This window comes from Argiope bruennichi, chromosome 6 (genome assembly GCF_947563725.1).
Source record: "Argiope bruennichi chromosome 6, qqArgBrue1.1, whole genome shotgun sequence".
NCBI classification, from domain to species: domain Eukaryota; kingdom Metazoa; phylum Arthropoda; class Arachnida; order Araneae; family Araneidae; genus Argiope; species Argiope bruennichi.
Genome location: NC_079156.1, coordinates 130,698,642 through 130,723,534, shown reverse-complemented (window position 1 = coordinate 130,723,534; position 24,893 = coordinate 130,698,642). Strand labels below are relative to the sequence as shown.

The 24,893-nt window shown below is 29.9% G+C and overlaps 1 protein-coding gene across 1 annotated transcript; it reads left to right on the top strand.

The window, feature by feature from the left end:
- The first annotated feature begins 1,804 nt into the window (after positions 1 to 1,804).
- Positions 1,805 to 24,830, top strand: LOC129972802 (sarcoplasmic calcium-binding proteins I, III, and IV-like). Its single transcript, XM_056087077.1, has 7 exons — positions 1,805 to 1,906; positions 6,099 to 6,153; positions 11,328 to 11,380; positions 14,329 to 14,442; positions 20,171 to 20,303; positions 22,778 to 22,875; positions 24,474 to 24,830. The coding sequence occupies exons 2-7, from the start codon at positions 6,102 to 6,104 to the stop codon at positions 24,636 to 24,638; spliced, it is 615 nt and encodes a 204-aa protein (XP_055943052.1). The 5' UTR covers positions 1,805 to 1,906; positions 6,099 to 6,101; the 3' UTR covers positions 24,639 to 24,830.
- The last annotated feature ends 63 nt before the right edge of the window (positions 24,831 to 24,893 follow it).

The following is a 24,893-nucleotide window of genomic DNA, read 5'->3' as shown; positions in this document are numbered from 1 at the left end:
AGCTTCTAAATTTGACATGCATATATTTTAAAAGGTGAGGATATATACTTTGGAGAAAATTCTTTTTTGGAAATTTAAATTAGAATTTAAATTATTTAAAAATTAAGCGATGTTTTGAGGTTTTTCCACCATAACTTTTGAAAATATCGCAGCACAAAAATGACCTCTCACTACCTTAAATTCAAAAGATTACCTTTCTAATGATAACAATTTAGTTGCCATAATTTTTTTGTCTAATTTTAATATAATTTTCAAAGATGTTTTTACGTATATTTTATCACAATAATTTCTTTTTTTGTAATGAAATTCAAATCGTTTTTATTGTTTCTAGAAATATTTCATTTGGTTTTTTTTTTCTGTTATTTTTGATGATCAATGAGTGAAAATTCGTTTTATTTTTTCATAATAAACTCGTGCCGGCGTCCTAGCATAGGAGTAGTGCGTCTTCCCCGTGATCTGGGCATCCCGGTTCAGGCATGCTTGTTCTTCTGTGTTCTGACTGTGAGGTGTGTGTATGCGCCCTCCCCCCCTATAAAAAGGGGTTGTACATGCGAATGTGACGCACGAAGTAGCTATGTCGTACTCCTGGCCCTAGTTGGCGCTATTGAAAAAACAACAGACGCTCATTTGGCTTAAATCGTTGACAGATCTGTCAGCGGGCTTCTAAAGTGCCATAAGTCACAACAACATAATAAACTCGTTTCTGTTTTTAAAAGAACTTTCTAAAATATTAATAATTTTTTATGGATTTTTAAAAAATATTCTGTGACAGTTACAGTTTAAGTTTAACTTTAAAAGTTGATATTAATAAAAAATTGTTTTCATGTATTTAAATACTGTCGGTCTTATTTCTAATATAATTGGATGTATAAAAGCATATTTTCATTTTTATCTTGAAGTTCTGCTTTTATTGCAATACCATGAAACAAGGCAATTGCTATTGAATGATCATTTCAGATATTATTGTGTTAATCATGAAATATATTTTGTAATAATTATGCAGTAATAATTATAATTGATAATTCTTAGTTTTAAAAAATAATTTAACAACAACAACAACAAAAAAAAATAGCATGCAATAATTTCAATCCGATGTTCACGGATTGAAAATCCACGTTTAATGTATCGCGTTTTTTGGCTAAATATATTATATAGCAGTAAATTTACTGAGTGAAATAACTGTATTAAAAGAACTATCGCGATTACTGAATACAGACATATTTAACTAATGAAATTAATTTTAAAATAAAAACTATTTTTAAATGTTTTTCAGTTTTAATTCGAGGTTACTAAAATAAAAAAAGAAGGCTGACCATATTTAATAATACGTTATTGGAAAACTGAGTTGATTAGAGAATTGCCCACAAATTCGAACTAAAAAACATTCTAATTAATACAAATATACTATATATTAATTATTACTAATTATTTATATTAGTAGATTATCATTTCATATTAAATAACAGAGTCGGCAATGCATTTCCTTTTAAAGGTAAAATTTTCAAATGAAAACAATTTCTACTAGACATCGATGATAAATTCTCTATTTTTCGTAATCGTAATCTTGTTCCAAGAATCTGAATTGTTTAACTAGTATACTTTTTTTTTTAACCTGAGTCATTCACCGCAAGAAGCTTGAAATCATTTTTAACGAATCATAAGGGTTACAAGCTACGAACAATGTTTCCCAGTTTGCACTTCAGGGAGCATGCGCAGGTTTTACTCTTTCGTCAAGTGAGTGACGTAACAGAGAGACTCATTTCTGAGAGAATGGAAGAAAAAAAAAGCGCGAAAATGGTTATTTATAAATAAGTGAAGTGGGAGTCTGCCAGAAGTCAGCCCACGCTTGACGATCTCGAATTTTGAGAACATAAGCATTCTCAGATCCCGACTCGCAGACCCAACGGTAAGATTCCTTTTTTTCTCTATTAGCTCGAAGAAAAACATGAATGTCTCTTTTAGATGAATTTTATGGTTTCAAAACGTTTTATGATTGATGTTCAGAAATTAGTTTGAGGGGGCTTACCTTTCCCTGAAACTTACAATAAACTTTTTATTTCGTTACATCTTGCTTATTGTTGGCATTCATATTTATTTATCTTTTAGAACTCATAATTTGTGCCATCGTTTTTCTAAACCATACTTTTGATTATATCTTAAAAACTTTTGGAATCAGAATATGGTTCTTTTATACATTGTTGCATACGAAGTTTATAACAACAACAAAAAAGTATTAAAATCGCCAAAAAATTTGACTTTTATGTCCTCAGTTGAGACTTCTTGGTTCTCTGAGATAAACTTATTTTTACTTCCTCCTATACGAAGTGTAGGGAAAGTATTGTAATCGTCAACAAATTCGAATTCGGGGATTTCGACGAATATTTTAGACCTACCTGAGTTCGAAAAACACATTTCTGGAAATTATCTGTCTGTCTGTGACAAAGATAATTAAAAAATGCTTTAGGCTAGATAGATAAAATTTGGTATATGATCTATATGCAAAATTTGTTGATTTCTAGCAAAAATTAAACAAGATCTATTCAGAGGAAGTCTATCTGTCGTCGTCGTTTGAAAAATCGTCTCGAAATCGTTTGGCTGTTGGCTTATAAGTTAACACTACCACTACAAAAAGAATAGAGTCAGATATATAAAATTCGATGTACAGACTTAGTATCTATAATTTAGACACCTATATAATATTGAGCCAAATCCAACTACGAGTTGACTGTCTATCGGTCTGTACTTTCAGAAACATGTAAACGTGATAACTCAAACACGCAGTGACTTAGAATATATCAAATTTGCTATGTAATTTAGTGACTACAAGTGTAATTTTGTGTCAACATTTTTGTTTCGATCAGTTAGAAAAACTCATCTAAAACACAAATTCACCTTCATAAGAGAGTAAGTTAGCAAGTTTTGGATGGGGATCATTCATCTGGTTTTGAATTATATTGTTGTCTGTGAATATTATAACTCTAAAATACCACGAACTAGACGTATGGAATTTAGTGCGAGTCTTTTACAGTGAAACTGCACATTTGCATCAAATTTTGGGCGCCATTTGTTTGCAAGAAGTCTGTCAGTTCGTCCATGTTCATGTTAATTCAAAATCTCATATATTTGGATGATTGAAATTAAACATATGAGAATTGACTATCTATTAGCCCATATAATTTAGTGTTTTTTAATGCGAAAACTTTTTCATGCAACTATTTAGATTACCAGTAGTGAATTTCCCACTAGGAAGACTAGGTAGCTGTCAAGAGTTCCAAGAATGAGAAGAGGCCATAAGCAAGTCGATTAAGGATATTTATTTTCCTAGCTGTCAAATAATTTCTTATCAAAAATGCAAATTCTATGAATTATCACATATTGGGATAACATCAATACCCTATCGAATATAATTAGTCAGATTTCTGTCTGTTTCGTATCATTTCACTTTATTATCCCAGTTTTTGTAAACATCGTACTGCTTCAGCAATATTATTGATTACAAACAGGGATCAAAACGTGGGAGTTATAATAGACGAATGAAAATTGATGCATATTCATACAGTTAATAAAATAAAAAAATATAATAATCTACAATGAATAATTAACATGTTAAAAATGTGCTAAAATGTGAAAATAAATTCGACAGCCTTGTTAAAAGAGGGTATTCCTAGAGTGCACTGCCTAGGATCGGAAAATACGTATATAAATCCATCACTGTAGGTAATTGTAATTTGGGATAGGATCTTGCCATCAAAATTTTAGATCTATATCAAAATTTTGCCCAGTAGATAGAAAAGAAAGCATCTAAATTCCATACTCGGTTTTCTTTATAATATTATGAAGCAGAAAACATTCCATCTTGTGTTTATATCTTAGAAAGTTGAAGGGAGAACATTCTCATTGATTTGCTTAATCACATGTTTCAGCTCTAATAGCCAGAAGTCTGATGGAAACCTGAAGTATATTTTACTTCCTTATGCGGAGTGATTTTAAATGAAAATCCCAACTTGGAAAGTTATTAAAAGAAAACAAAACCAATCATAACCTTATTGTTCATTAGAAATGACATGTAACAGTTATAACTTTAATGTGAATACAGTTACAATAGTTTGTTGTAAGTCCCTCCAATCATGAATTAGATCTAGGGGATATGATATCTCCTCCCATACTCTTTCATGATCTCTGATGTGATGCTTTGAAAGCTTTCAAACATACATGATTTAAGTTTACCAATGTCGGTTGATACTGGAGGAGCAAACACCTGTTGTTTGATGAAGCTCCAGAAAAAAAATTTGAATATCGGCATGCACGCATATCTGATTTTCTTCAAAGCTTCACACTAGATATGCAGAAAAAATGTGAGATGAGTTCTTGTACTACTTCGATATCTTTCGCATTTCTGGAAGAACTCACACTGAATTTGCTTTAGCTCGAAGAGAAACTCAGATATTCAAAGTCTTAAAAAGGAGCATTTACAAATCGAAGTGAGAAAATCACACGTCTTAGCACAAAAATTATGGATTTGTATCAAGAGCTGAATTGGATTCTGTTTAAGGAAGAAGTATTCTTTCAAAATTCAGTCTTAGTTATTTTCAAAATGCGATGTAGCTAAGCAAGAAACTCGCCGTAATTTGAATTTATTCGAAAAAGGAGAACATTCCTAATGAACATTTTATTTTCACCCAAATATTATGCAACAAAATAAAATTGAATCAGTAATTATAAATGAAATTTATTCAGTCACAAAATGTAAAAAAATGTCAGTCTCAAATTGACTGACCTGTCCATCATGGATGTTGGTTGTACGAGCGCTGAGATCCGCTTACCAGCTATCAGAACTTAAGCCCTTACCTAGAGGTATGTCCAAGCATTATTGATATGATCGTTAATTAGCATCTTAAAGTCTCTGTGTGGGAGTCAGGAATCTGCTTGCTTGTATAGCACATTCCTATTTTCATACTCGAGGTGCACTCCTGTTTTCTAGACTTGGGATCTCAAACTGTAAGTGCTCATGGTTTCGAGTAATTCACAGAACAGATTTTATTATATGCGACGATGCTACAATCTCAACGATTTAAAAAAAATTGCAACGATTTTGTTTTTCATCTGTAGTTCAATTAAAAAAAATTTATTGTAAAAAAAGTTCCTCAAACCTTTTGAAACGTGTTTCCTTTAAATTCTCAAAATTTTTTTTTAGCATCGTAGCATTTTAATTCTGTTTTATTGATTTAAATATATATATACTTGGCGAAACGTTTTACTTTAAACTATCCTTTCTTAAAGCTAATCGAATGACAAAAAAAAATACTTGTTATTGTTTTTTAATTGTTTAATAAGCAATTCCATACTCAAAGTTAAAGTGAATATTAAATCTTAAAAATTAGCCACGGGTGAGCTTGCCATTGTATAACGACTCATTTTTCGAAACAGGATATAATTTCTTGAACTCTTTCGTTTGAATGTATTGCTATGTTAAATCCAATCGATTAAATTTAGAAAATTTTTATTTGATTCATTGATCAGTTAAGAAGCAAACAAGAGCAAAAGTAAACCCAACTTAAACTTTCCTGTTTTGTTTATAGGTTTTTAACTTCTGCTCTAAGAAACGTTGTTTATAGAACTATTTATACCCCGTTTAAACAGTATACGATTAGTCTAGCCGATATGAAAACTAAATAGGGAAAATTATGTCTAGAGTATATAGAAAACTGAAATTCTCACTTTACCTGCATTAATCATAAAGATAATTTTTTTGTCTACTAGGTCTCAATTTCGAATTAAAATGACATTTTCGTATTTCATTCTTCAAATTTGTTTATATTGTTTAATAAATATTAGCAATCTAACGTAACAGCTAACATATTAGCAATAACATTATTCATATTATTTATTAATTCATCTCTATTTTGGATTATTTAACAAAAAAAATCATTTTGTTTATGTGATAAAATAATTATTTATAAGAGATTCATAAATATTTTAATTTTTTTATGGTAAATGGGGCATTTAAGTTACAATCTTTTGTTTGAGTGTTGCGGCACTTTGACCAATAAAGATTCATCTTTAATTAAATAATATGAATTTTTATTTGTTACTTTCAGAAAATGGGATCCACTTTTCGTCACAAACATCTATACACATTCCACAAGTTCTGGGGTAAGTGTGAGATTTTTTAAATATAGAATTCATTATTAACAAAACAAATATACAGTTTGTTTGGAATCTTGTCTGTAGAAGAGGATTCAGTAATTGTGAATTTTTTACTAATAAAAGAAATTGACTTTTATGTAATTGTAAATAACATCAATTTTGTACTGAAACCAGAAACAGGGACTTCATTATAATAAAAATTAGATGATTTAAGCATTTTATTTTACTTTAAATTTATTTTTTGTAAATGTATTTTATTATTGAAAACTTGATATGTTCGATTCAGGAAGATACAAAATAACATCTCGCCAAGCTGAAAAAAAAATCAAATAAATAAATAAAAAAAAATCATAAGAATACAAAGTTACAAATGTCTTCTTAAAGTGCTAGATATTCTAGACAATACATAATACATAATATTAGGACATTAATTACTAGGCATAATGCGAGGATTACACGCCCCAATAAATCATTAAAAATGATATTCTTACCATTTTCATTCAAATTAAATATTACGGCAATAATAAGATCAAAGAAGCTTAGAACACTTTTCGGGCAACACCGACATTTGTAATATCGCCACATTACATGAAATAATCCATTTCTCGATTGCTTGTTTATTTTATGTTCTCACTGTATTATGTTCTAATGCTTTTTAAATTATGTTTGCAACCTCAAATCTGAATTTTTTTTCGTATTTTGCACTTTTATTTTACCAAAACTATTTTGCACTCTCCAATATTTTAAGGAATTCTCTAGTCAAATTGTTTGTAATTTCTAAAACACGTCATTTGCTTTCATAAGAACTGTAGTGGCTTAAATGCCTAATTTTAATTTTTTAAAACCAACTTGAAAAAAAAAAGAGAGAAATGCTCTGCTTTACACATAAATCCTTCTTTAATAGCGAAAAAAAAATACAAAAAGTTGAGCGAAGATGTTATTGGGGATATTGCAGAAATATCTGGTATTCCATAAAACTGTAATCTGATTGTTTTTTACTAGTACCACTGGATGCCTCATGCGAAATCAAAACAAGTCCGTAGATCAACGACTCATCAAAAAGAGGAACTGCAGCACATTTCACAGGTTAAAATGATCTTTGACCACCAAAGCTCAGCAGGACCCTAGGACAGAAGTCTCAGTTTAGCCCTAGTATATAGAAGTAGATTGCCTCTCTAGGAAACTTTCTGAGAAAATTACCGTCATTTGTGTTTTGCTTGGTAGAAAAGTGGAAACTTCTAGAAGCTAGCTGAATTGCGAAGAGTTATTCATTCCTAAACTGAAAATTCAGCTTCCGAATAGTAAGGGCAGTCAGGATAGAACCCATAACATTTTTCCTCCAATTCAAGTTTCTCAGTCATGCTTTGCTTTAATCATTCAAGTCACAAGGGTTAATATGATTCTTTAACTAGCGAATGAACAGAAATGAACTTCTTGATTTACGTATGCTACATGGCAAGAAGGAACATTTAAGGATACGAAGGATTATAGAAGTCTGGTGGAAGAGACTCGATTTCAAAATTGAAGAATGGCGGTTTCAAAGCAAAAAATAATGATATATATAATTGGTAAATGTAACTTTTGGCAGAAGATTTCTAATTCAAAATAATATCATTCTGTAATTCATCTGTCCGTAAAGTTTTTCTATGTTACTATCAAATTAAAACTATAGAATACTAAAACTTTAAACTAATTTTCAGAAAGAATTAACTGAAAGTTTTATTCTATGATTTTAAATACATTATTAATGTAGATTATCTACTTTTCCTTAAATTTATGATATTGTTTCATCAAAACAGCCTTGTTCTGATTGGTTCGCTGTATGTCGCCTTTTACAAAGGTGTTTTTGATCTTTATTTTGTTTAGTATTTTTTTTTTCTTTGCAAAATGTTAATTCTTTGTTTCGGCGAACTTTTGGAACGATTTCAAAATAATTCTTTCTCACCTCCAAACATCTCTGCTGAAGTGCAGTTTTCTAAGAAAAAGATTATAAACAATGTATATGAGATAGACAGTTGCATGACAGTCGGACAAGTGTTGAAGTTTTTGAATTTAAATCTAATGTTCCATTCAAATTACGTACATATGCGCGCAAAGTGCAAAATACATGATTATTTGTTAGTAAAATTTTGATGACAGCGTGAATGGCAAGACAGCGCCAGCTTATATTGTCATCAATCCAAATCTATCACGTTTTCAAGAAGTTGGGAACAAAGCCAATATTCGGATTATAAATTGGATTCAGTACAATGAACCATTTCAATCCCGCCTTTTATCTCACTTTGTAGATTTTTTATGAATATTTAAATATGAATAAAAACAAAGAGACGATTAAATAGAAAAAAATTAAATAATATTTGCATTATAGAAAAACAAACGCATCTCTTTTTATGTAAAAGGAACATGGAATATTAGTTTTCATGTACACTTTATATCCTTCTTTTAAAGTTAGGCTCAAATCTGCTCTCTTTATACAAAAAGACCTAAGCTTCTTTTTTATATAAAGAGAGTTTCAAAATCTTTTATTTTTAAAATTTTATATTTTAAATCTTAATACTATATGTTTAATATTACTCTTTTCATAATTTAACTTTAATGAAATTCTGAGAAAAATTCAAAATGTTATCGCATTTTTAAATGATTTCATTAAAGATGAAATAACATCAAACTCATTTTTATGAATTGTGTTTTGTTATTTTTATTGTAAGCGACTGTCAAATTGAGGAATTTTCGAGTCCCAGAACCACAAAATTTCAGTTCGATGTTAGCAATCGAGCTACATGGAATTATAAATATATTTGAGTTTCCAATTCATGGAGTCAAAATATTAGTGTATTAATAGCACTTTTTGAAATGAAAATGTCAGTGTAATAATATATAACACTGGCCGGGCGCTATTTGTATTTGCTATACTATTATTACAGCGCGAAAAAAAATTTGTATCCGGCACCAAATACCCTACTTGTGGAAGTGCAGAGCAACATTAATAATGTAAGTAAATTCAACCTTCTATTTCTCCCTCAAATGCAGACGTTCGAGGTTTAATTTACTTATCTACAGGGTGATTCCGAGTTAATGGTACAAGCTTTAAGGGTTAGTGCAGGCCAATATAAATATCATTTATTGTATATTGTATAGAGAATGTAGGAGCGCAAGTGACGCGGTGAGGTTTAAACATAGAAAATTATGGCACAAGCTTTAAGGGTTGGTGCAGGTCAATGTAAATGCCATTTATTGTACATTGTAGAGAAATGCAAAAGCGCAAGTGACGTTGTAAGGCTCAAACACAGGAAATAAGAGATGAAAGGAAAGAGAAATGAAGTTAATGGAAAGGAAACAAAATAGTGAGTTTTTGGGCGAAATGGATTGAGAGTAATAGAAAAGTCCCTTGGCCACCCTAATTTCCCAATTTATACAGTTTCAATAACTTTTCCCTGCTGGTGTGGTGTGTTCTGGAGAGGGGGGTGCCAGCTCAGGTGTCGTCCTCGTCATCTGACCGCGGTTTAAAATTACGAGGTCCGTCCAAAAATAGCCCTAGTGTTGCTTTGCAACGGGACGTTAATATAACTAAACCAATAAAAAATCAATAACTTTTCGTAGGGATATCTGAAGAGTTTTTTTATACGATTCTCCATCATTTCACCGAAGGGCACCTCACAAATGAGGATGAGAAGTTTCTGGTATGTTGGTTGGTTCTCGCCACCCTGGTGGGCATAGAAATGATGGGGGTTGGCTTCCCCCTACTGATGACAAAAATTACTTCCCATTGGATGGGTTGTACCGTGGCCAGTGATGGCCATTAGGACTCCAGCACATTTGAGGTCAGTGTTGCTGTCGCGGTGGTCCGGCCATTCAGATTTTTTCCTCATGTACCTTAGGACGGGTCGGTGTACTCAATTTATGATTACAGGACTCAGATGAGGATTTCGTTGTCCAAATATCTATAGCTGCTGCATGTGCGCATGAAATATCTGGTATCTTTGGTCGTGTACGCAAATGACTTTACTAACACTATCGAGCATGTATCACTATTAGTAAACGAAATTTTGAGCAATAATTGTAAACATTTCACTTTTCAACGACGTTGTCAATAAACATTTTGTCTTTCCTTTCGTCCTTTTGTTTTCCTGTGTTTTCACCTCACCACGTCATTTGCGACCAAATATTCCTATAAAATAAATGACTGTTATAGTGTCCTGTGCCAATCCTTAAATTTTGTACTATGAATTCGGAATCGTCATATATAGTTTCTGGGCAAACACTGACTAGAACACTGGAGTTGAAAATTCCATCCTTGTTACAATTTACTAAAAATCATTTTTTTTTCACAAAAAATAGGACAAGGGTAACCAGTCTCGGCTTGATGAGTGCAAGGTCGCTGGCTCAAGATCCATTCGATGTGTAAATCTGCGGTGTAAGCTAATCAGTCTAAGTCAAAAGCCCTTTTACGAATGTGGTGCAAAATCTTGGAAAGATGCTGGTTGTCATCTGTCCACAACTCAAAATAACAGAATCCTATCCTAAAATGGGTATCGGGCTGCTTCGAGACGGGACATTAATACAGTCAATCTAAGCTATAAGCGATAGGAATGTTGACACTCTAACGGCATAGTTACAACACACATTTCGTATAACAAATTTACAAACCTATCTTTTTTTTCTAAATTAGTTTTACAAACCACTTTTTTCATTATTTGATCAAATAATTTGAATATTCTGACTAAATTATTTTTTCAATCACATATTTAAAACTCAACATGAGTGAGAAAATGCATTTATATTCCAAAGATCAGCTACACAAATAGAAAATAAGAAAAAAGCGGATTTCTGGAGCATCAAAAATTCCATTTTGAAATTCTTAGTGAAAGTGCTGGATTTACATGGAAAAATATCTTAAGAAAAGGAAAAATTTTGATCTAGCAGGATACAAATGCATAGCGTTAAGTTCTCAGACTAATATTGACATTTATAGAAATCGTGACTTCTCAGCTCGTACAGATATCAAGAAAGAATTTATGTATATGTAAAAGGTGTATGTTTCAAGAATCTACAGAGAGTAATCCGTATTTTCAAATGATTAGCATTCAAAAATAAGGAAATTCTTATCTATTCATTCATATTAATTAAATTAATTTTTATTAAAAATTTTTTTATTAAAATTAATATTAATTTTTTTTCAGATATCAATGGTGATGGTGTACTCACATGGGAAGATTTCCGACAGCTAGCAGAGGTAGTATAATTTTAGTAGTTACATTTAGATCAGCGACTTTAATCAGTGAATTCCTTACTTTCTTGTGTATCAAGTATTCAAACATAAAATGTCATAATTTCAAAAATCTCGTGAGTTTGATGAGTCTCCGATTTGTAGACTTCTCTGAGTCGAAAAAAAGGCATTTTTGCAATTATATTTATTTGTGAACCAATAACTCAAAATCGCAGTTAGCTAGAAGGATTAAATTTGGAAAATGTTATGTTTACACCAAAATAGGTTTTTTTCTCGAATTTTGGACGAAGCTCATGTACCAGAGTGCAGCTTGTTTAACACCCTTGTGTATTTGTTCATGTTAGTTCTAGAATCTAGACAGATAAAATTATATGGATATGGATTAAGGATTAATGGACCTGCAACAATTTATGAAATAATTCATGGTTCATAATTTGCTTGTCTATGCATTTCTGAACTCAAAAGCCGGACGTGAAGTCTACTATACGATTTTGAAACTAAAATTACAAATCTATATCAAAATGTGGAGTTAATCGGTGAACGGGCAGATGCTTAAAATGCAACATTTCAGCTCTTCAGTTTTTTTAAATGCAACGAAAGTAAGCACAAAACTTTCCAAACTGTAGAAAAGAGTGGAATAGATTAATTGTTGTAAAAAATAAATGAAAGAACTTGATTAGCTTTGTTATGATGGTCAATACTTATGAATTCCTGATTGAACTAGAGACGCAATTTCTTTTTCAATTTAGAAAGTGGTCTGTTGGATTATAAACAAACATATACAATAAAGAAAAGCGTTTCATAAGACAGCAATTATCTTCGCGATACATCTGAATGCACCAACCTATTTCTACAATAGCTAGAATTCATTGATGATAATTGTTCAGCTTCGTTAAATCAACATAAAAGGAAAGGCGATTGCTTTGTATTTCGTATTAACCCATAGGGAAGAATTCATGAGGCTTAAAATCGTCAGTTTCTCATATTTTAAATAACGTCAGAGTAGAAAAAATTGGAAAAAAAATTCACTGTTTTCAAATTTCAAGTATTTTGCTTTTAAATCAATGAAATTACATTATATTCAAGGCAATATATATATCTTCAAATCATAATATCATTTGCTTTACAAAAAATTAAAATCAGATTTTATTTTGAAGTCAGCCAATCTATGTCGATTTATATGTTAAAAGGACAATTGGATTTTTGGATTTTGTGAAGAACAGAATACCATCAGTTTAATACCGTTTTAAAGTTTAACATGATATGCTTGTTAACTGGAATGATAACTGGAGATTATATAAGGAAAATATTTCTAGAAACGTTCTTCATGGCCTTCTTTGTGCAAATATCCTTACATTTAGAACTACTAAAGTTAACGCACAGTAATTTCTTGAATTCCAGTCCTCATTTAAAAGAATTTTTTAGAATTTTAACTACATTTTTATTCAGAAATTTATCGAAATGCTTAAAGTTTTTCTTTAATGATTCCGGATTATATAATTATACAAAAACAATCTTTACATCATTTAAAAAACACTTCAATTTTTATTGACTTCAATTTATTTTCGAATAAATTTACAGTTTTTTTTCCCAACTTTTTTAGATAATGGTTTTTATTTTGTTAATAAATTCAAAGCAATCGAATTTTTCGATCGCGTGCTTTTGCCAATATTAATGTTACGATACAAAAAAAAAAAAAAAAAAAAAAGGTATTTTTTAGATGTTGATTTTGAGGTAGAATTTTTATTTCCGTTTTTATTAGCATGGCAATGTTTTTATTCTGGTTTTTTTTTATAACTGTGTGATGTTAACACTTACTTATAGAATGTAGCAGCTAATGCATCATGCTATGATATGGGGAATTAGACATTAGAACTTTTTATTAATTATTGATTATATAAATATGTTAACATCTATTTTTCTTATAAGAAATGGAATTTTCTATAAAAAGTACTCTTACACTCAGCAATCATCCATTCTTCAAATTTTGAAATATTTTTGCTTCTATTTTCATTGAATATCTTTCGTAATATTAATATTACCAATCCTGGAAAAATAAATTTTTTTTTTGTTTAAATTTAAAATGATTTCTATTTGAAATATTTGTCACAATTTCTGAATGTTATAAAATTGCTATACAATTCAGTTTAAATATAGAATTATATTCACAAAATTAATTATATTTTTGGCTTTAATTATTAACTTTCCTTAGTAAGTAATAGTTAAAGCTGAACATGAATTTTGATCAGTTTCACTAAATTTTTTTTTCCATATATTAAAAAATAATTGAGCAAAATAATTAGGATAGCTAATTAATAAAATTAAAACATTATATACTGTACTAAAACAAAATTTATTGACCAAGACATTTACTTTTAAAAAGTTTTGTATAACATATTGTTGATCAACAATTTACAACTGCATTTTTTTGTGTGTGTGGTAATAGAAAATTTTTTTTTCAGAATTTCGTTATTTATATATTATTTACTCTTCCAATATTTTTTCAGTATATTATTTAGTTGATAAATTTGGATGTCAACATTTCTTTTGCGTTTTAACGGTATTTACATTATAAAAATGGATGGCGCAATATGGCCAAAAATGGCCCTTGTGCTTAAAAAATTCAAGTCAACCAACTAACCACAACTTGAAAACCAATATTTATAGAAGCAAGACAAAAGACTAATTAATTTTTTTCAAATTAATTTTAATGTTTTTCAGTAATGATTACTTTGGACAGAATTTAACATTTGAATGATGATAAAACTGAAAGTACTTTCTTATAGAGTCTTAGAATTTCAATTACCGATTCTGCTTTTTCTGCATAATGTTTCTTATTCAGTATAAAGTTGATCTCAGGTTGTTCTTTGTAAAATGTTTATGTATAATCTGAAGTAAATTTTGTTCCCCACATTCGCATAATATTTAAATTATAATTTTTTTTCTACTTATAGAAATACACCAAGATCCAGCGTCGTGGCAAATTAGACGAAGACGTCTTCAAAAGATGGGAATCTATCTTAGGAAAATGGTGGGATGAACTCACACATCACGCCGATTTCAACAAGGTACACATTTCTGGTGCTTATAAGTAAAGTTTGTAAATATTTGTTTCCTTCAAGTATTAGTGTGAAGAATTATCCAATCAGAGATAATACCCCATGTTTATTGTATCATATGTCCACTAGTGGGTTAAGGAAATATGCGGGGAAATTGAATCAGAAAAAGGAGTTCACTAGCTCTATCCTAGTTGTACGATAGTATTCAGAAATTGGTAGATAGATTTGCATTTCAGCAAAAGATTGTTTACCGTGGTAGAGCTGATTGTACCAAACAAAAAGGTCCATTTTTATTAAAGCAATTGATTCCATAAAGAAGTATATCAAACTTCTATCTCAGGTATTACCGAGATTCCCCGAGTTGTATTGACAAACAGGGGGCATCACACTTTTTCCTTTTGATGACTTCTTGATTCAGACTACAAAAATAATTTTATCATGATCTCTGGGAACAATTCTTGTGACTTGTCATGAAATTCTTCCCTTTTTGATGTACAATTGCGTTTTTTTGTCTGAACATTTTTTTCGCATTTAGCCTCAGTTTTAAAGATCTATCACAATCAGAGGAGGTATCATTGGTATAAAAGAAAAAAATATTTAACCAATAACAGAAAAATATTAAAAATTTCCAAGATCTTTTAAATATTTCTTTTACATTTTGGAGCCATTTTTATTTTTATTTTGGTAGTGTCCTCTACAAATTTTCTGTTTTTCTGTCTTTTGTAAAAATGAAGATTACATTTATTCAGTTACTATTTTTCACCGTAATACATTTTCTTTGGAAATTTTTGATGCCATACAGTGAATAAAACAATTTATTTCTTGTCATTAAATTGTTATACATTTTCCAATACATTTTAATGCATTTTTCATTTGGTTCACAGACTTTGTTAAAGTTGATTTTCTGAGTCTTATTTTTTGATATCATGTAATAAATTAAAATTTATTAGTATAATATTTTATAACTAGGTTTTTTTATGAGTTTATTCTTAATTTTCACACAAGTTTGACTGTTCAGAAAAATAGTTTAATGTGTTTATCTTCAAACAGATCATTTCCATTGCCTTCGCACCTGCCTAATTAAGGCATTTTTATTACAGGAAAACTTGCTGACTTAATCTTTTAAAGTATAGTTTAGCAGAAAAATAATTAGAATTGAAGTTTAATACTTGAATAAAGTGTCTTCTCAAATTAATCATGGCAATCGAGCTAAATGACTTAAAAAGATCTGTAAGGCTGCCTCTTTGTGACTTTAAGCCTTGAAATAAGTTTTGAGTTCATAGAAACGTACAATTGTGATAAATTCTTTCATTTTTATGTTTTAATGCAGGTAAAGAACGGCACAGTGAAGTCGCAGGCATTTAAATATTTCGCAGTAGTTCATCATCGAAAAACAGACTCGTGTAGGTCTATAATTTACACATCAACTCTAACTTGACTGTCTCGAATTTTTTAAATGCCCCATTTTTTATTTGCCTTCAAAAGCAATCAATAGATTATATTTTTGATTACAAATCCTGGTTAAATTAAAAAGAAACAAGTAATATATATAAAAAAATTTAGTCAATTCCTACTTAGGTTAACAATTTTTTTTATTTTAGTTACTTTTTATTATTTAAATATATCTTATTTATGATTAATATTAAATATATCTTATTTATGATTATATATATTATTTATGATCGGCTATAGCGTCAGTAATCTCAGAGTTTGGCGATAAACTTGGTGACTATTTGGCGACATAGCGACAGCATTGGCGACCAAATAGAAATTACTGGACAAATTTAATTAATTAATTAATGTTAAAAAACTGTATTAACATCAAGTGTCATCCACTACAAGTTTAAAAAAATGTATTTGAACTTGAATGTATAAATAAAAAGTTTTATTAACGATTGAAAATTTGAACAAGATATATATCCTTTATGATTTTTATTCCTTTTATGAATCGAATTACTTCAAAATCAAATTTGTGAATTGTAAATAAAGAATCTTCTATAAAGGAATCAATTCAGGTAACATCAAAAATACAACTCCTCATGCCGTTTAAGAAATAACTACACGTTGTCCCATGATGCTGTGATGTTTCATTCTCTTTCATTTCTTAAGCTGTGCAGTAGTTTTCAAAAATGAATTGAAGCTGACTTGTAGTCCACGAATATGGATTGACTACATAGGAATATTGAAGAATTTTTAAATTTTTTAAATTAAATTAGTTAATTGGTAATCTGAATGTTGTCAAAAGATTACTGAAGATGTTTATTTATAATAAGTTATGAAGCAATTCATTGATTAGTTATCATTATATAAAAAATTAAATTGCTTTTTGTTTATATATTTAATTCTATATTTTTCCTTATCATGTTATGTTTATATACTGTTCAATTGAAAGTTATCTGTTTAAGCATACGAGAAAAATAATGTAGATGTTTTGAAGCACATATGAGAATATCGTCATTCTGTTTTGGTTTGGAACAATAATTGTTTATTTTCATGTAAAACAAAAGATGGTAGGTAAGATTTGTAAATCATATTAGTTTTATCATCCTCATTTGGTTAATTTATTTGCTACGCCTATAGCATATTCCTTTCAATGATTTATTTTGTTACATGTTTATTTTATTGCCCATACGACACTCCTTATCTAATTGTTCAAATGTACATGAAAATTTAAATTAAAAAAAATTAATTTTAACTCCTTTGAAATTAATTTAATTTTAGTTAAAAAAGGACCATTTAAAAGACAAAACAACAACACTACCCTCATCTTCAATGAGATACGAACCTGGGATTTAGCACTACTACCAAAAGCCTACCTGCATAAAACGGTGCCCAAGACCAACACAAAACAATGTCTTCCTTTAAAAAAAAACGTGTAATTTACTCCCTCTTTGTTTTTTTAAAAAGATAATAATAATTTGCATAACCAACGCTTTCTCTGAAACTGTATAACAGAAAGCAATAAATTAAAATTGTAATGAAAGCTTAATGATATCAATACTATAATTTTAGTTTGCGCCGAACTAGCGTTAATTTCTTAAGATTATCGAACTTTAGTTTAGTTACTGAACATATTTAATTTTGGTGTTCTAAAAGCAATGATTACTACAAACAATCAGGGATTAAATAGAAAATTACAAAAAAAAACCCCCAAAAAAAACAGTGCCTAAAGAAAAGTCTCAGTATTGGAAATACCTTTCAACCGACAGGGAATCCTAGAGATTCCAAGTTCGGGGATATTCTGTGGTGAAAGAAAGAAAGTATTGGAAAGAAATTTGGTTGCACGGTCGCAATGAAAATGTTTTGCACATTTTGCAGCTTATTTCGCTAAAGTTTTGGTTTTTTTTCAGTGAACTATTAATAAAAAGTAAAATGATTCTTTGAACGGTATGAGACAGTAAGATTGATTATCATTTGGATCAAGCATGAAAATAATTGAAATTACAATAATTTCATATTTAATTATCAAATATTTATTTAAACTACATTACGACTGAAAAGCAAAATAATTGCTGCAGATGATGCAATTTTTAAAAATATGAGAAAAAGATGTAAAAGAGAGAGAGAAAAAAAGAAGTATTTTCATGCTAAATATAACAAACTGATTCCTCAATTTTGCGCCCCCTTGTAACTAGGGATTGCAATACCGGACCAAAATTTCAATACCGGTATTCGGTATTTTTTAAATCTTAATACCGGGATACCGGTTTTAATACCGGTATTAGAAATTTTAGAAAAAGAAAGAAAACACAGATGTTTTTTTTTTTTTGTTTTATTTACCAGTTTTGTTAGAAAATGTAAATATCACAAAAAATAATTTGTAACTTATAAATTATAACAGTATATAATCACAAAAAAGTAAAGAAATATCTTATTTATTTAAATCACAAAAAAGTGTAAATATCACTATTCAGTCTGTGATACTATTACAAATTTTTGAAATGTGATCTTAAAAAACATAATTGTACTGTCATTAAGCCTGAAAAGTAATTTTGTGTAAAAATTACCAGCTGTCGAAAACGTTCTTTCGGCATCTACGCTAGTTGGTGGTACTGTTAGCAATGCACGATATACTTTTTCCAAGTATTTACCTCTAAATCCCTCATCTTCAAACAAATCGATTTCTCGTCGGATGGTTTTGGATATAGCTGATTTCTGTATTGTATTTTGGCTCGTTGAATTTTTTTTTATTTATCGCTAACTCTAATTTTTGTTCAAGAGACAATTCCTTTTCACTATCGACAGTAGTGACATCATAATCTTCGATAATTGAACCGAATTCTTCTGAATGTGGATAGGTTTGTGGGTAAAAATTTTTAAGAAAATTTACTATAAACTTAATCAGATTTGAATAAGTTAATTTCATTTCTTCTTTTTCATTTTTAAAATCATTATAATTATGCAAATACCATAAGACCTTTTCTGTTTCGGTATGCCTTTCTTCTGTGCGATTTTTCAATGTAATATATAATTCTTCAGATAGTGATGTGTACTGTTCTTTCAGTGACTGCAACATGAAATTTATTGTTGTATTAGCTGTTAATAAATTAGAATCTCTCCGACATAATTCCTCAATAGTCAGTTTTATTGGAAGTAGAGCTGATATAGTTATGGATATTAAGTCGAATTCACTATATGAAAAATTAATTTACAGGTTAAAGTCGAAAGGAGTAAACTGTTCTAACGTGTTTTAGAATCTAATATTAACATATATTCTGTTTTATTTTCAGTTAGTATATATTATAGTAATATATCCTTTTTATAGGAGAACTTTTAAATATCTTAACAATTTTTCGAACTTTATAAATTATAGGAAGCAATTCTCGATAGGTTAATATTTCAACCTCATTAGCAATATCTTCTTCAACAATTACATTGTCATTATCTTCATTGTCAATATCACTCTCACTCTTACTCTTTTCAAAGTTGGAATCCGAAATTTCTATATCCACAGTATTCGGATTCTTCTGTTCTTTATTTTTTTGGAATAATACATCTATTACTCCTAATTGAATTCCATGTGCATAGCACAACTGCTGATTTGCACCAATCAACTTTCCAACTTTTTTCATAATTGTTGCCCCATCAGTCGTTATGGATACAATATTTTCTTTCAGGAATAATCCATGTTTCGCTAATTTAGATTTAAGCCATTAATTGACTAATTAATTTCGCCCGTTAGGGAGACATAAAAACAAAAACCTATACTATTTTGCTATGTTCGCGATACCTGAACATATAGTGGAGACAATTTAAAAAAATTCTAGTAAATACCGAAAAACCGGTATTTAAACTTGTGAATACCGGTATTACGAAATTGTACAAATGGCTCAAAATACCGGTATTCGATATCCCGGTATACCGGTATTGCAATCCCTACTTGTAACGGTGCCCAGTGCATATACTCTGTCTGCCCTACGATAGTTACGCCAATGGCTACTACTATACCTCGACATATCCTCGTTTCTAGAGCGTATGTATGCAGGGTTGTAATATTGCAGGTTTGAAATTCTATTACATTGCTTAGCTATATTAATGTCCCGTTTAGAGGCTATACAAATATATTTTGGAATTGATTGCAGTTTTTTAGGCCATGATCAGATGGCATGCTATATTTTGATGCTGGTTCTATTTTTACTACGTTTTAAATCTGTTTTGTCGAATTCTAATTTTAATGATAGATCCATTCATAAAATATTATTTTTTTTATAATACTAAGGTATATTTTGCTTTGTAGGATGCAGTAGTGGAGTTCGATGAATGGTTGAAGTTCTTTTCGAATTTGGGAGCACAAACCAAGAGCCATAAGGAACTCCCAGACTTCCTGCAGACCTACTTGCAACTGTTTTTCTTCATCATGGACTCCAACAGTAAGCCATGTTATATATTTGAACACTTCACAGAAGTGTCGGAATGATTATTGCATTTAAAATCAATGCAATACTCATAAAAATTATAAAATAGTTTTAGCTGGATCTCAAGAAAGGGTCATCGATTGAAATGATATCCATCAGATTTTCTTTTCTTCTGAAGAGAGAATATACTCATCAACGGCATAGTGACAGGGGGTGTATTGACACATTTTGTGCTTCTTCCTAGTGCAGTTAAGAAAATCGAAGTCTTCCTTTCTATTCACTTGATCCAAAATTTGATACAAATGTATAATTTAATGACAAATTCACATACAAAATTTCATTTATATAGATCTTGTGCATCTCAGTTATCATGTACGCACACATGCCCCCACCCCACCCCGGAGGCACCTCGAAATGAGGATGAGATGCTTCCGACATGGTGGTTTGATCTCGCCACCCTGGAGGGTCCCATCGATGACGAGACGTACTTCCTTAGGGAAGGGTTGTACCGTGGCCGGTGATGGCCCTTAGGACTCAACCCCAATACCCACCAATGTTGCTGTTGCAGTGGTCCGATCATTCAATGTTATTTATCCATGTGCCTTCGGGCGGATCGGAGAATCAGCGATATTTTTATAAGATTAGACCTTTTCTTTGTATACTTAGTATGCGAAAAAGTAAAAAGTCACATAATAATTAAATAATATGCTGTATTTATTGTGAATTGAATTCATACTGAAGTTAAATAGGACAAATAAAGTAAAAATTAATACTTCTTTGAGGTTTTATATTGCTTTTATAAGATTTGAAATATTCTCGTTCTTGCATTCGATTTATTTTTATACTCCGCTTAACAAACCCTTTCAATAACCTGTTCAATCAAGTGCAAGCGCTCACTGTCTCATTAGCAAAATGGCTGTGTTGAATTATCGGTCTTTTTAGTATCAAAATAGAAATAATATTACTTTATATCAAAATACAAAATGAATAAATATTATTTCATTGATTGAATAAACTTCTTTGGCATATAACTAGTAAAAATTTCCTTTGCTGTTTCACGATGCTGAAAAACAGGAATTTAATGGAAATTGGAAAATATAAGAAAATGAATTCCTTTTTCTCTACTTACTTTTGAAATAAATAATTTTAATATTGGGTGCTTTCAGCTATATATCTGAGCATGGCCAAATTTAACACAATAAATTTGCAGGTGAAAAGAATTTACTAAATAACTAGATAATTTTGCACACTGAATGAAAGAATAATAATGTTATGAAAACGTAAGTGAAATAATCGGAAAAAGAAATTTATTTCTCCAAGAAAAATGTTTTTAAAAAATAATTTAAAAGAAGCGACTATCAGAATTTTCTGTATAGTACATTTTTTTACAGAATGAAGCTTCTTTTTCATTTTAATTGTGCCAAAGCTTCAAACCCGAATTGTTGTAGTGAAATTAATATAAAACTTAAAATCTGAAATTAAGTAAAGCAAATGCCAGATATTTAAAAAAAGTTCAAATTTCAAGCCAATTTTTTAAATATTTCTCTAAACAAAACTCATCAAATGAAATAAAAACAACTTCATTCAATAAATTTGAGTTGAGAAATATCTTTTTAAAAGTGTTTAACATTAAACTGCGAAAAAGTGAGAATTTACTTTAGAGCTAGTTAATGTATTTAATGCTTCAAAGAAAAATTCTACAACTGCAGTTGTGTTTTTAAATTTCTTAAATTTTTTTTTCTGTAGTATTTTAAATATTACTTTAAATCTGAAAAAAAAAATTTAATCAACGGCCATATAAAGCACATCAAATCGATGTATACTAAAATAAAATTAAAAAGCAAGAAATAATCAATCTTTTCAAAAAATATTTGAAAAATTTCAATTCAGTGATTAATTTAATAAAATTAACTTAATTCATTCATATAGTGATTGAATTTGCATTTCCTTGCGATTGGAAATGTACCAAATCTCATATTTTCAAATAATCTCACTGAAATGATTTTAATTACATAGTCTAAGAGAAATCCTATTTTATATAATATTTTATGACACTATTCAAATAGTGCTAAAAGCTTCATATGATAAAAACAATCCCATAAAAAATTAAGCTATTATATACAACACCAGAAAAAAAATTACCTAACATTAAATACAACTGAAATGTATTTTAAATGTGATGGAATTTTTGAATTTATTGGGGGAATTTCTAACAGTGCTTCACGTTTTTGCGATTTTGTTTTGACTCCATCCAGATTTTAAAATATTTTCTGTTATTTACTACACTAATAAAAATATGTTTTAAAATTCATTATATTCTTCAATTATATTCCTTTATTTTTATTATTTTAAACTGTGAATGTTTTGTTTCACCGTTTGGATTCATTTTTACACCTCAACAGATATTATGTTCTTAGCACGGTAACAGAAGTATTCTGTTATAAAAATATATCTTTTCAATATTCATGAACTCAACTTATCCCTTGCAGAGGATGGTCTCTTTTGCTTGAAGGACTACAAGAAGTACTTAACTGCGCACAACATGGATGTCTCCCGTGCCAAGGAATGTTTCGAGACCATGGTTAATGTAAGAACTGATTTGCATGTAATCGTTCCTTAACGAAATTTGAACTTTTTCCCATCGCGCTTCAGACAATAGCAAGTTCATATTTCTATCCAACTTGTTACACTGATTTTGATCTGGTGCAGCGCCAGTATTGTGAATGGTGCCAGAATGTTTTTAAGATATCCCCCAGACGTTTCATGGCTTGCATGGAATTTCAGTTAAGATTACTTCTTGGCTTCATTTCACTGCATAAATTAACCAAATTCCTTGCGTGACTTTTTTCTTTTCCACTTTTGGTGTTTTATTTTATCTTGCTTACAAATATACTAAGATTTAAAATTTTTGAGAAATTTGATGATTGTTTTGGAAAGCAGTCGATGTTTAAGTTTTTTTAGGTGACTATATTGCGTGTCATCTTAAAAAATTAATATGCTGAAAATAATATTGTGCATGATCTGTAAAATCGCCATTTTTGTGCCAATTTTGAAACCATTTTTTTTTTTAATTTTTACTTTCTTGTATACATAATATAGAGAAAGTATTTTTCTTTTCCACTTTTGGTGTTTTATTTTATCTTGCTTACAAATATACTAAGATTTAAAATGTTTGTCAACGGATCCTAAAATCCTTCGTGCTTCTGCGCATGCGTTAAGATGGATTTAACTCGTCAAAATAAGGGTGAGAGGAAAGATGAAAGAAAAAATTTACATTTAACAATTAAGTAAATCTCAGAGATGCGCATATCCTTCTGCTTTTCACCCCTTAGTATGACAGAATCATCTAAAAGTGGTTGTCTCAGGATACTGAAACGAATAGTAATCATTAAAAAATTCGAACTCGAGATTTTGATGAATCTCCACATTTTAGACCTCCCTGAATTAGAAAAATACATTTTTGGAAAATGTTCGCCTGTCTATCTGTCTATGAAAAAAAAAATAAAATGATTTGAGCTAAATGTTTGAAATTTGGTATACGGTAATTAAACCAAATTTTCAGATTTCTATTAAATTTTGAGTAAAATCTATTCAGAGGTTGTTCGTCTTTTCGAATATAAGATAACACGATAATTACAAAACGAAGAGAGCTAGATAAATAAAATTTAGTACATATGTTTAACATCCATAGAGTAAAAAGCTATCAAATTTTGAGCTAAATACGACCACGGATTGTCGGTCTGTATTTTCAGAACTAAATAATCGTGATAATTCAAAAACGCAATGACTCAAAGACATTAAATTTGGTGGAGTGTTAAAATTTGGTTTCAATTAGTTGAAAAATAGTCTAAAACACAAATTCGACCTTCGAATACTATATAATCCCTGGCATACTCCCTTACAGCATGCCAGGGATTAATCGTCAAAGATGGCACGATGAATTCAATAAAAATGCTAAATTTACGCCAAATGTTAATATTTCGTAACTATTGTACGCCAATACCCTGTAAAGGGAGTATGCAAGAAAGTTTTGAGGAGACCACTCCTACTGGTTTCCTCCAGGCACCGTCTTTTGAAATAACCATACGACTGCTAGAGAAATATTATCTTTCTACATATTTTTCAAGTGTACAAATTCACTTTTAGGTTAATCATTTTTGAACTATAATTCTGTTCTTTTAACAGGATGAAGATCGTTCTAATGGCAATGCCATGACTTCAGACCGCTTCCGCGAGTTGGTGTACGACTTCTGGGTGTCTCAAGACCCTAACAGTCCCGGAAAGTACATCTGCGGGACTTTCGATTCATCGATGCTGCAAGAACTCGAAAATATGACAAAGAAGAAATGATGGAATCAAAGAAAGTTTGTTTTATTGAACATTTTCAATCATGCGACAGAATACAAATGAACTCATGAAAGATATGATCTCTTTCGCTGGTCATTTTTCATCTTTATGAATTCAATGTGAGTTGGGGCTAAGCCCCATGTAAACAAAATGCAAATAAAGCATATACAACTCTTCGTTTAATACAAAAAATTATATAGCTTACTGTGTGAAATTTTGTAAAGAAATTCAAAATTCAGCGTTCAAATAAACAGCCAA

What these genes read in the sequence shown, in the direction of transcription:
- LOC129972802 (XM_056087077.1), top strand. Translation starts at nt 6,102, where the DNA reads ATGGGATCCACTTTTCGTCACAAACATCTATACACATTCCACAAGTTC. An exon ending in CACATTCCACAAGTTCTGGG is followed by an intron (nt 6,154 to 11,327) that starts GTAAGTGTGAGA and finishes ATTTTTTTTCAG; the next exon opens with ATATCAATGGTGATGGTGTA. An exon ending in ATTTCCGACAGCTAGCAGAG is followed by an intron (nt 11,381 to 14,328) that starts GTAGTATAATTT and finishes TTCTACTTATAG; the next exon opens with AAATACACCAAGATCCAGCG.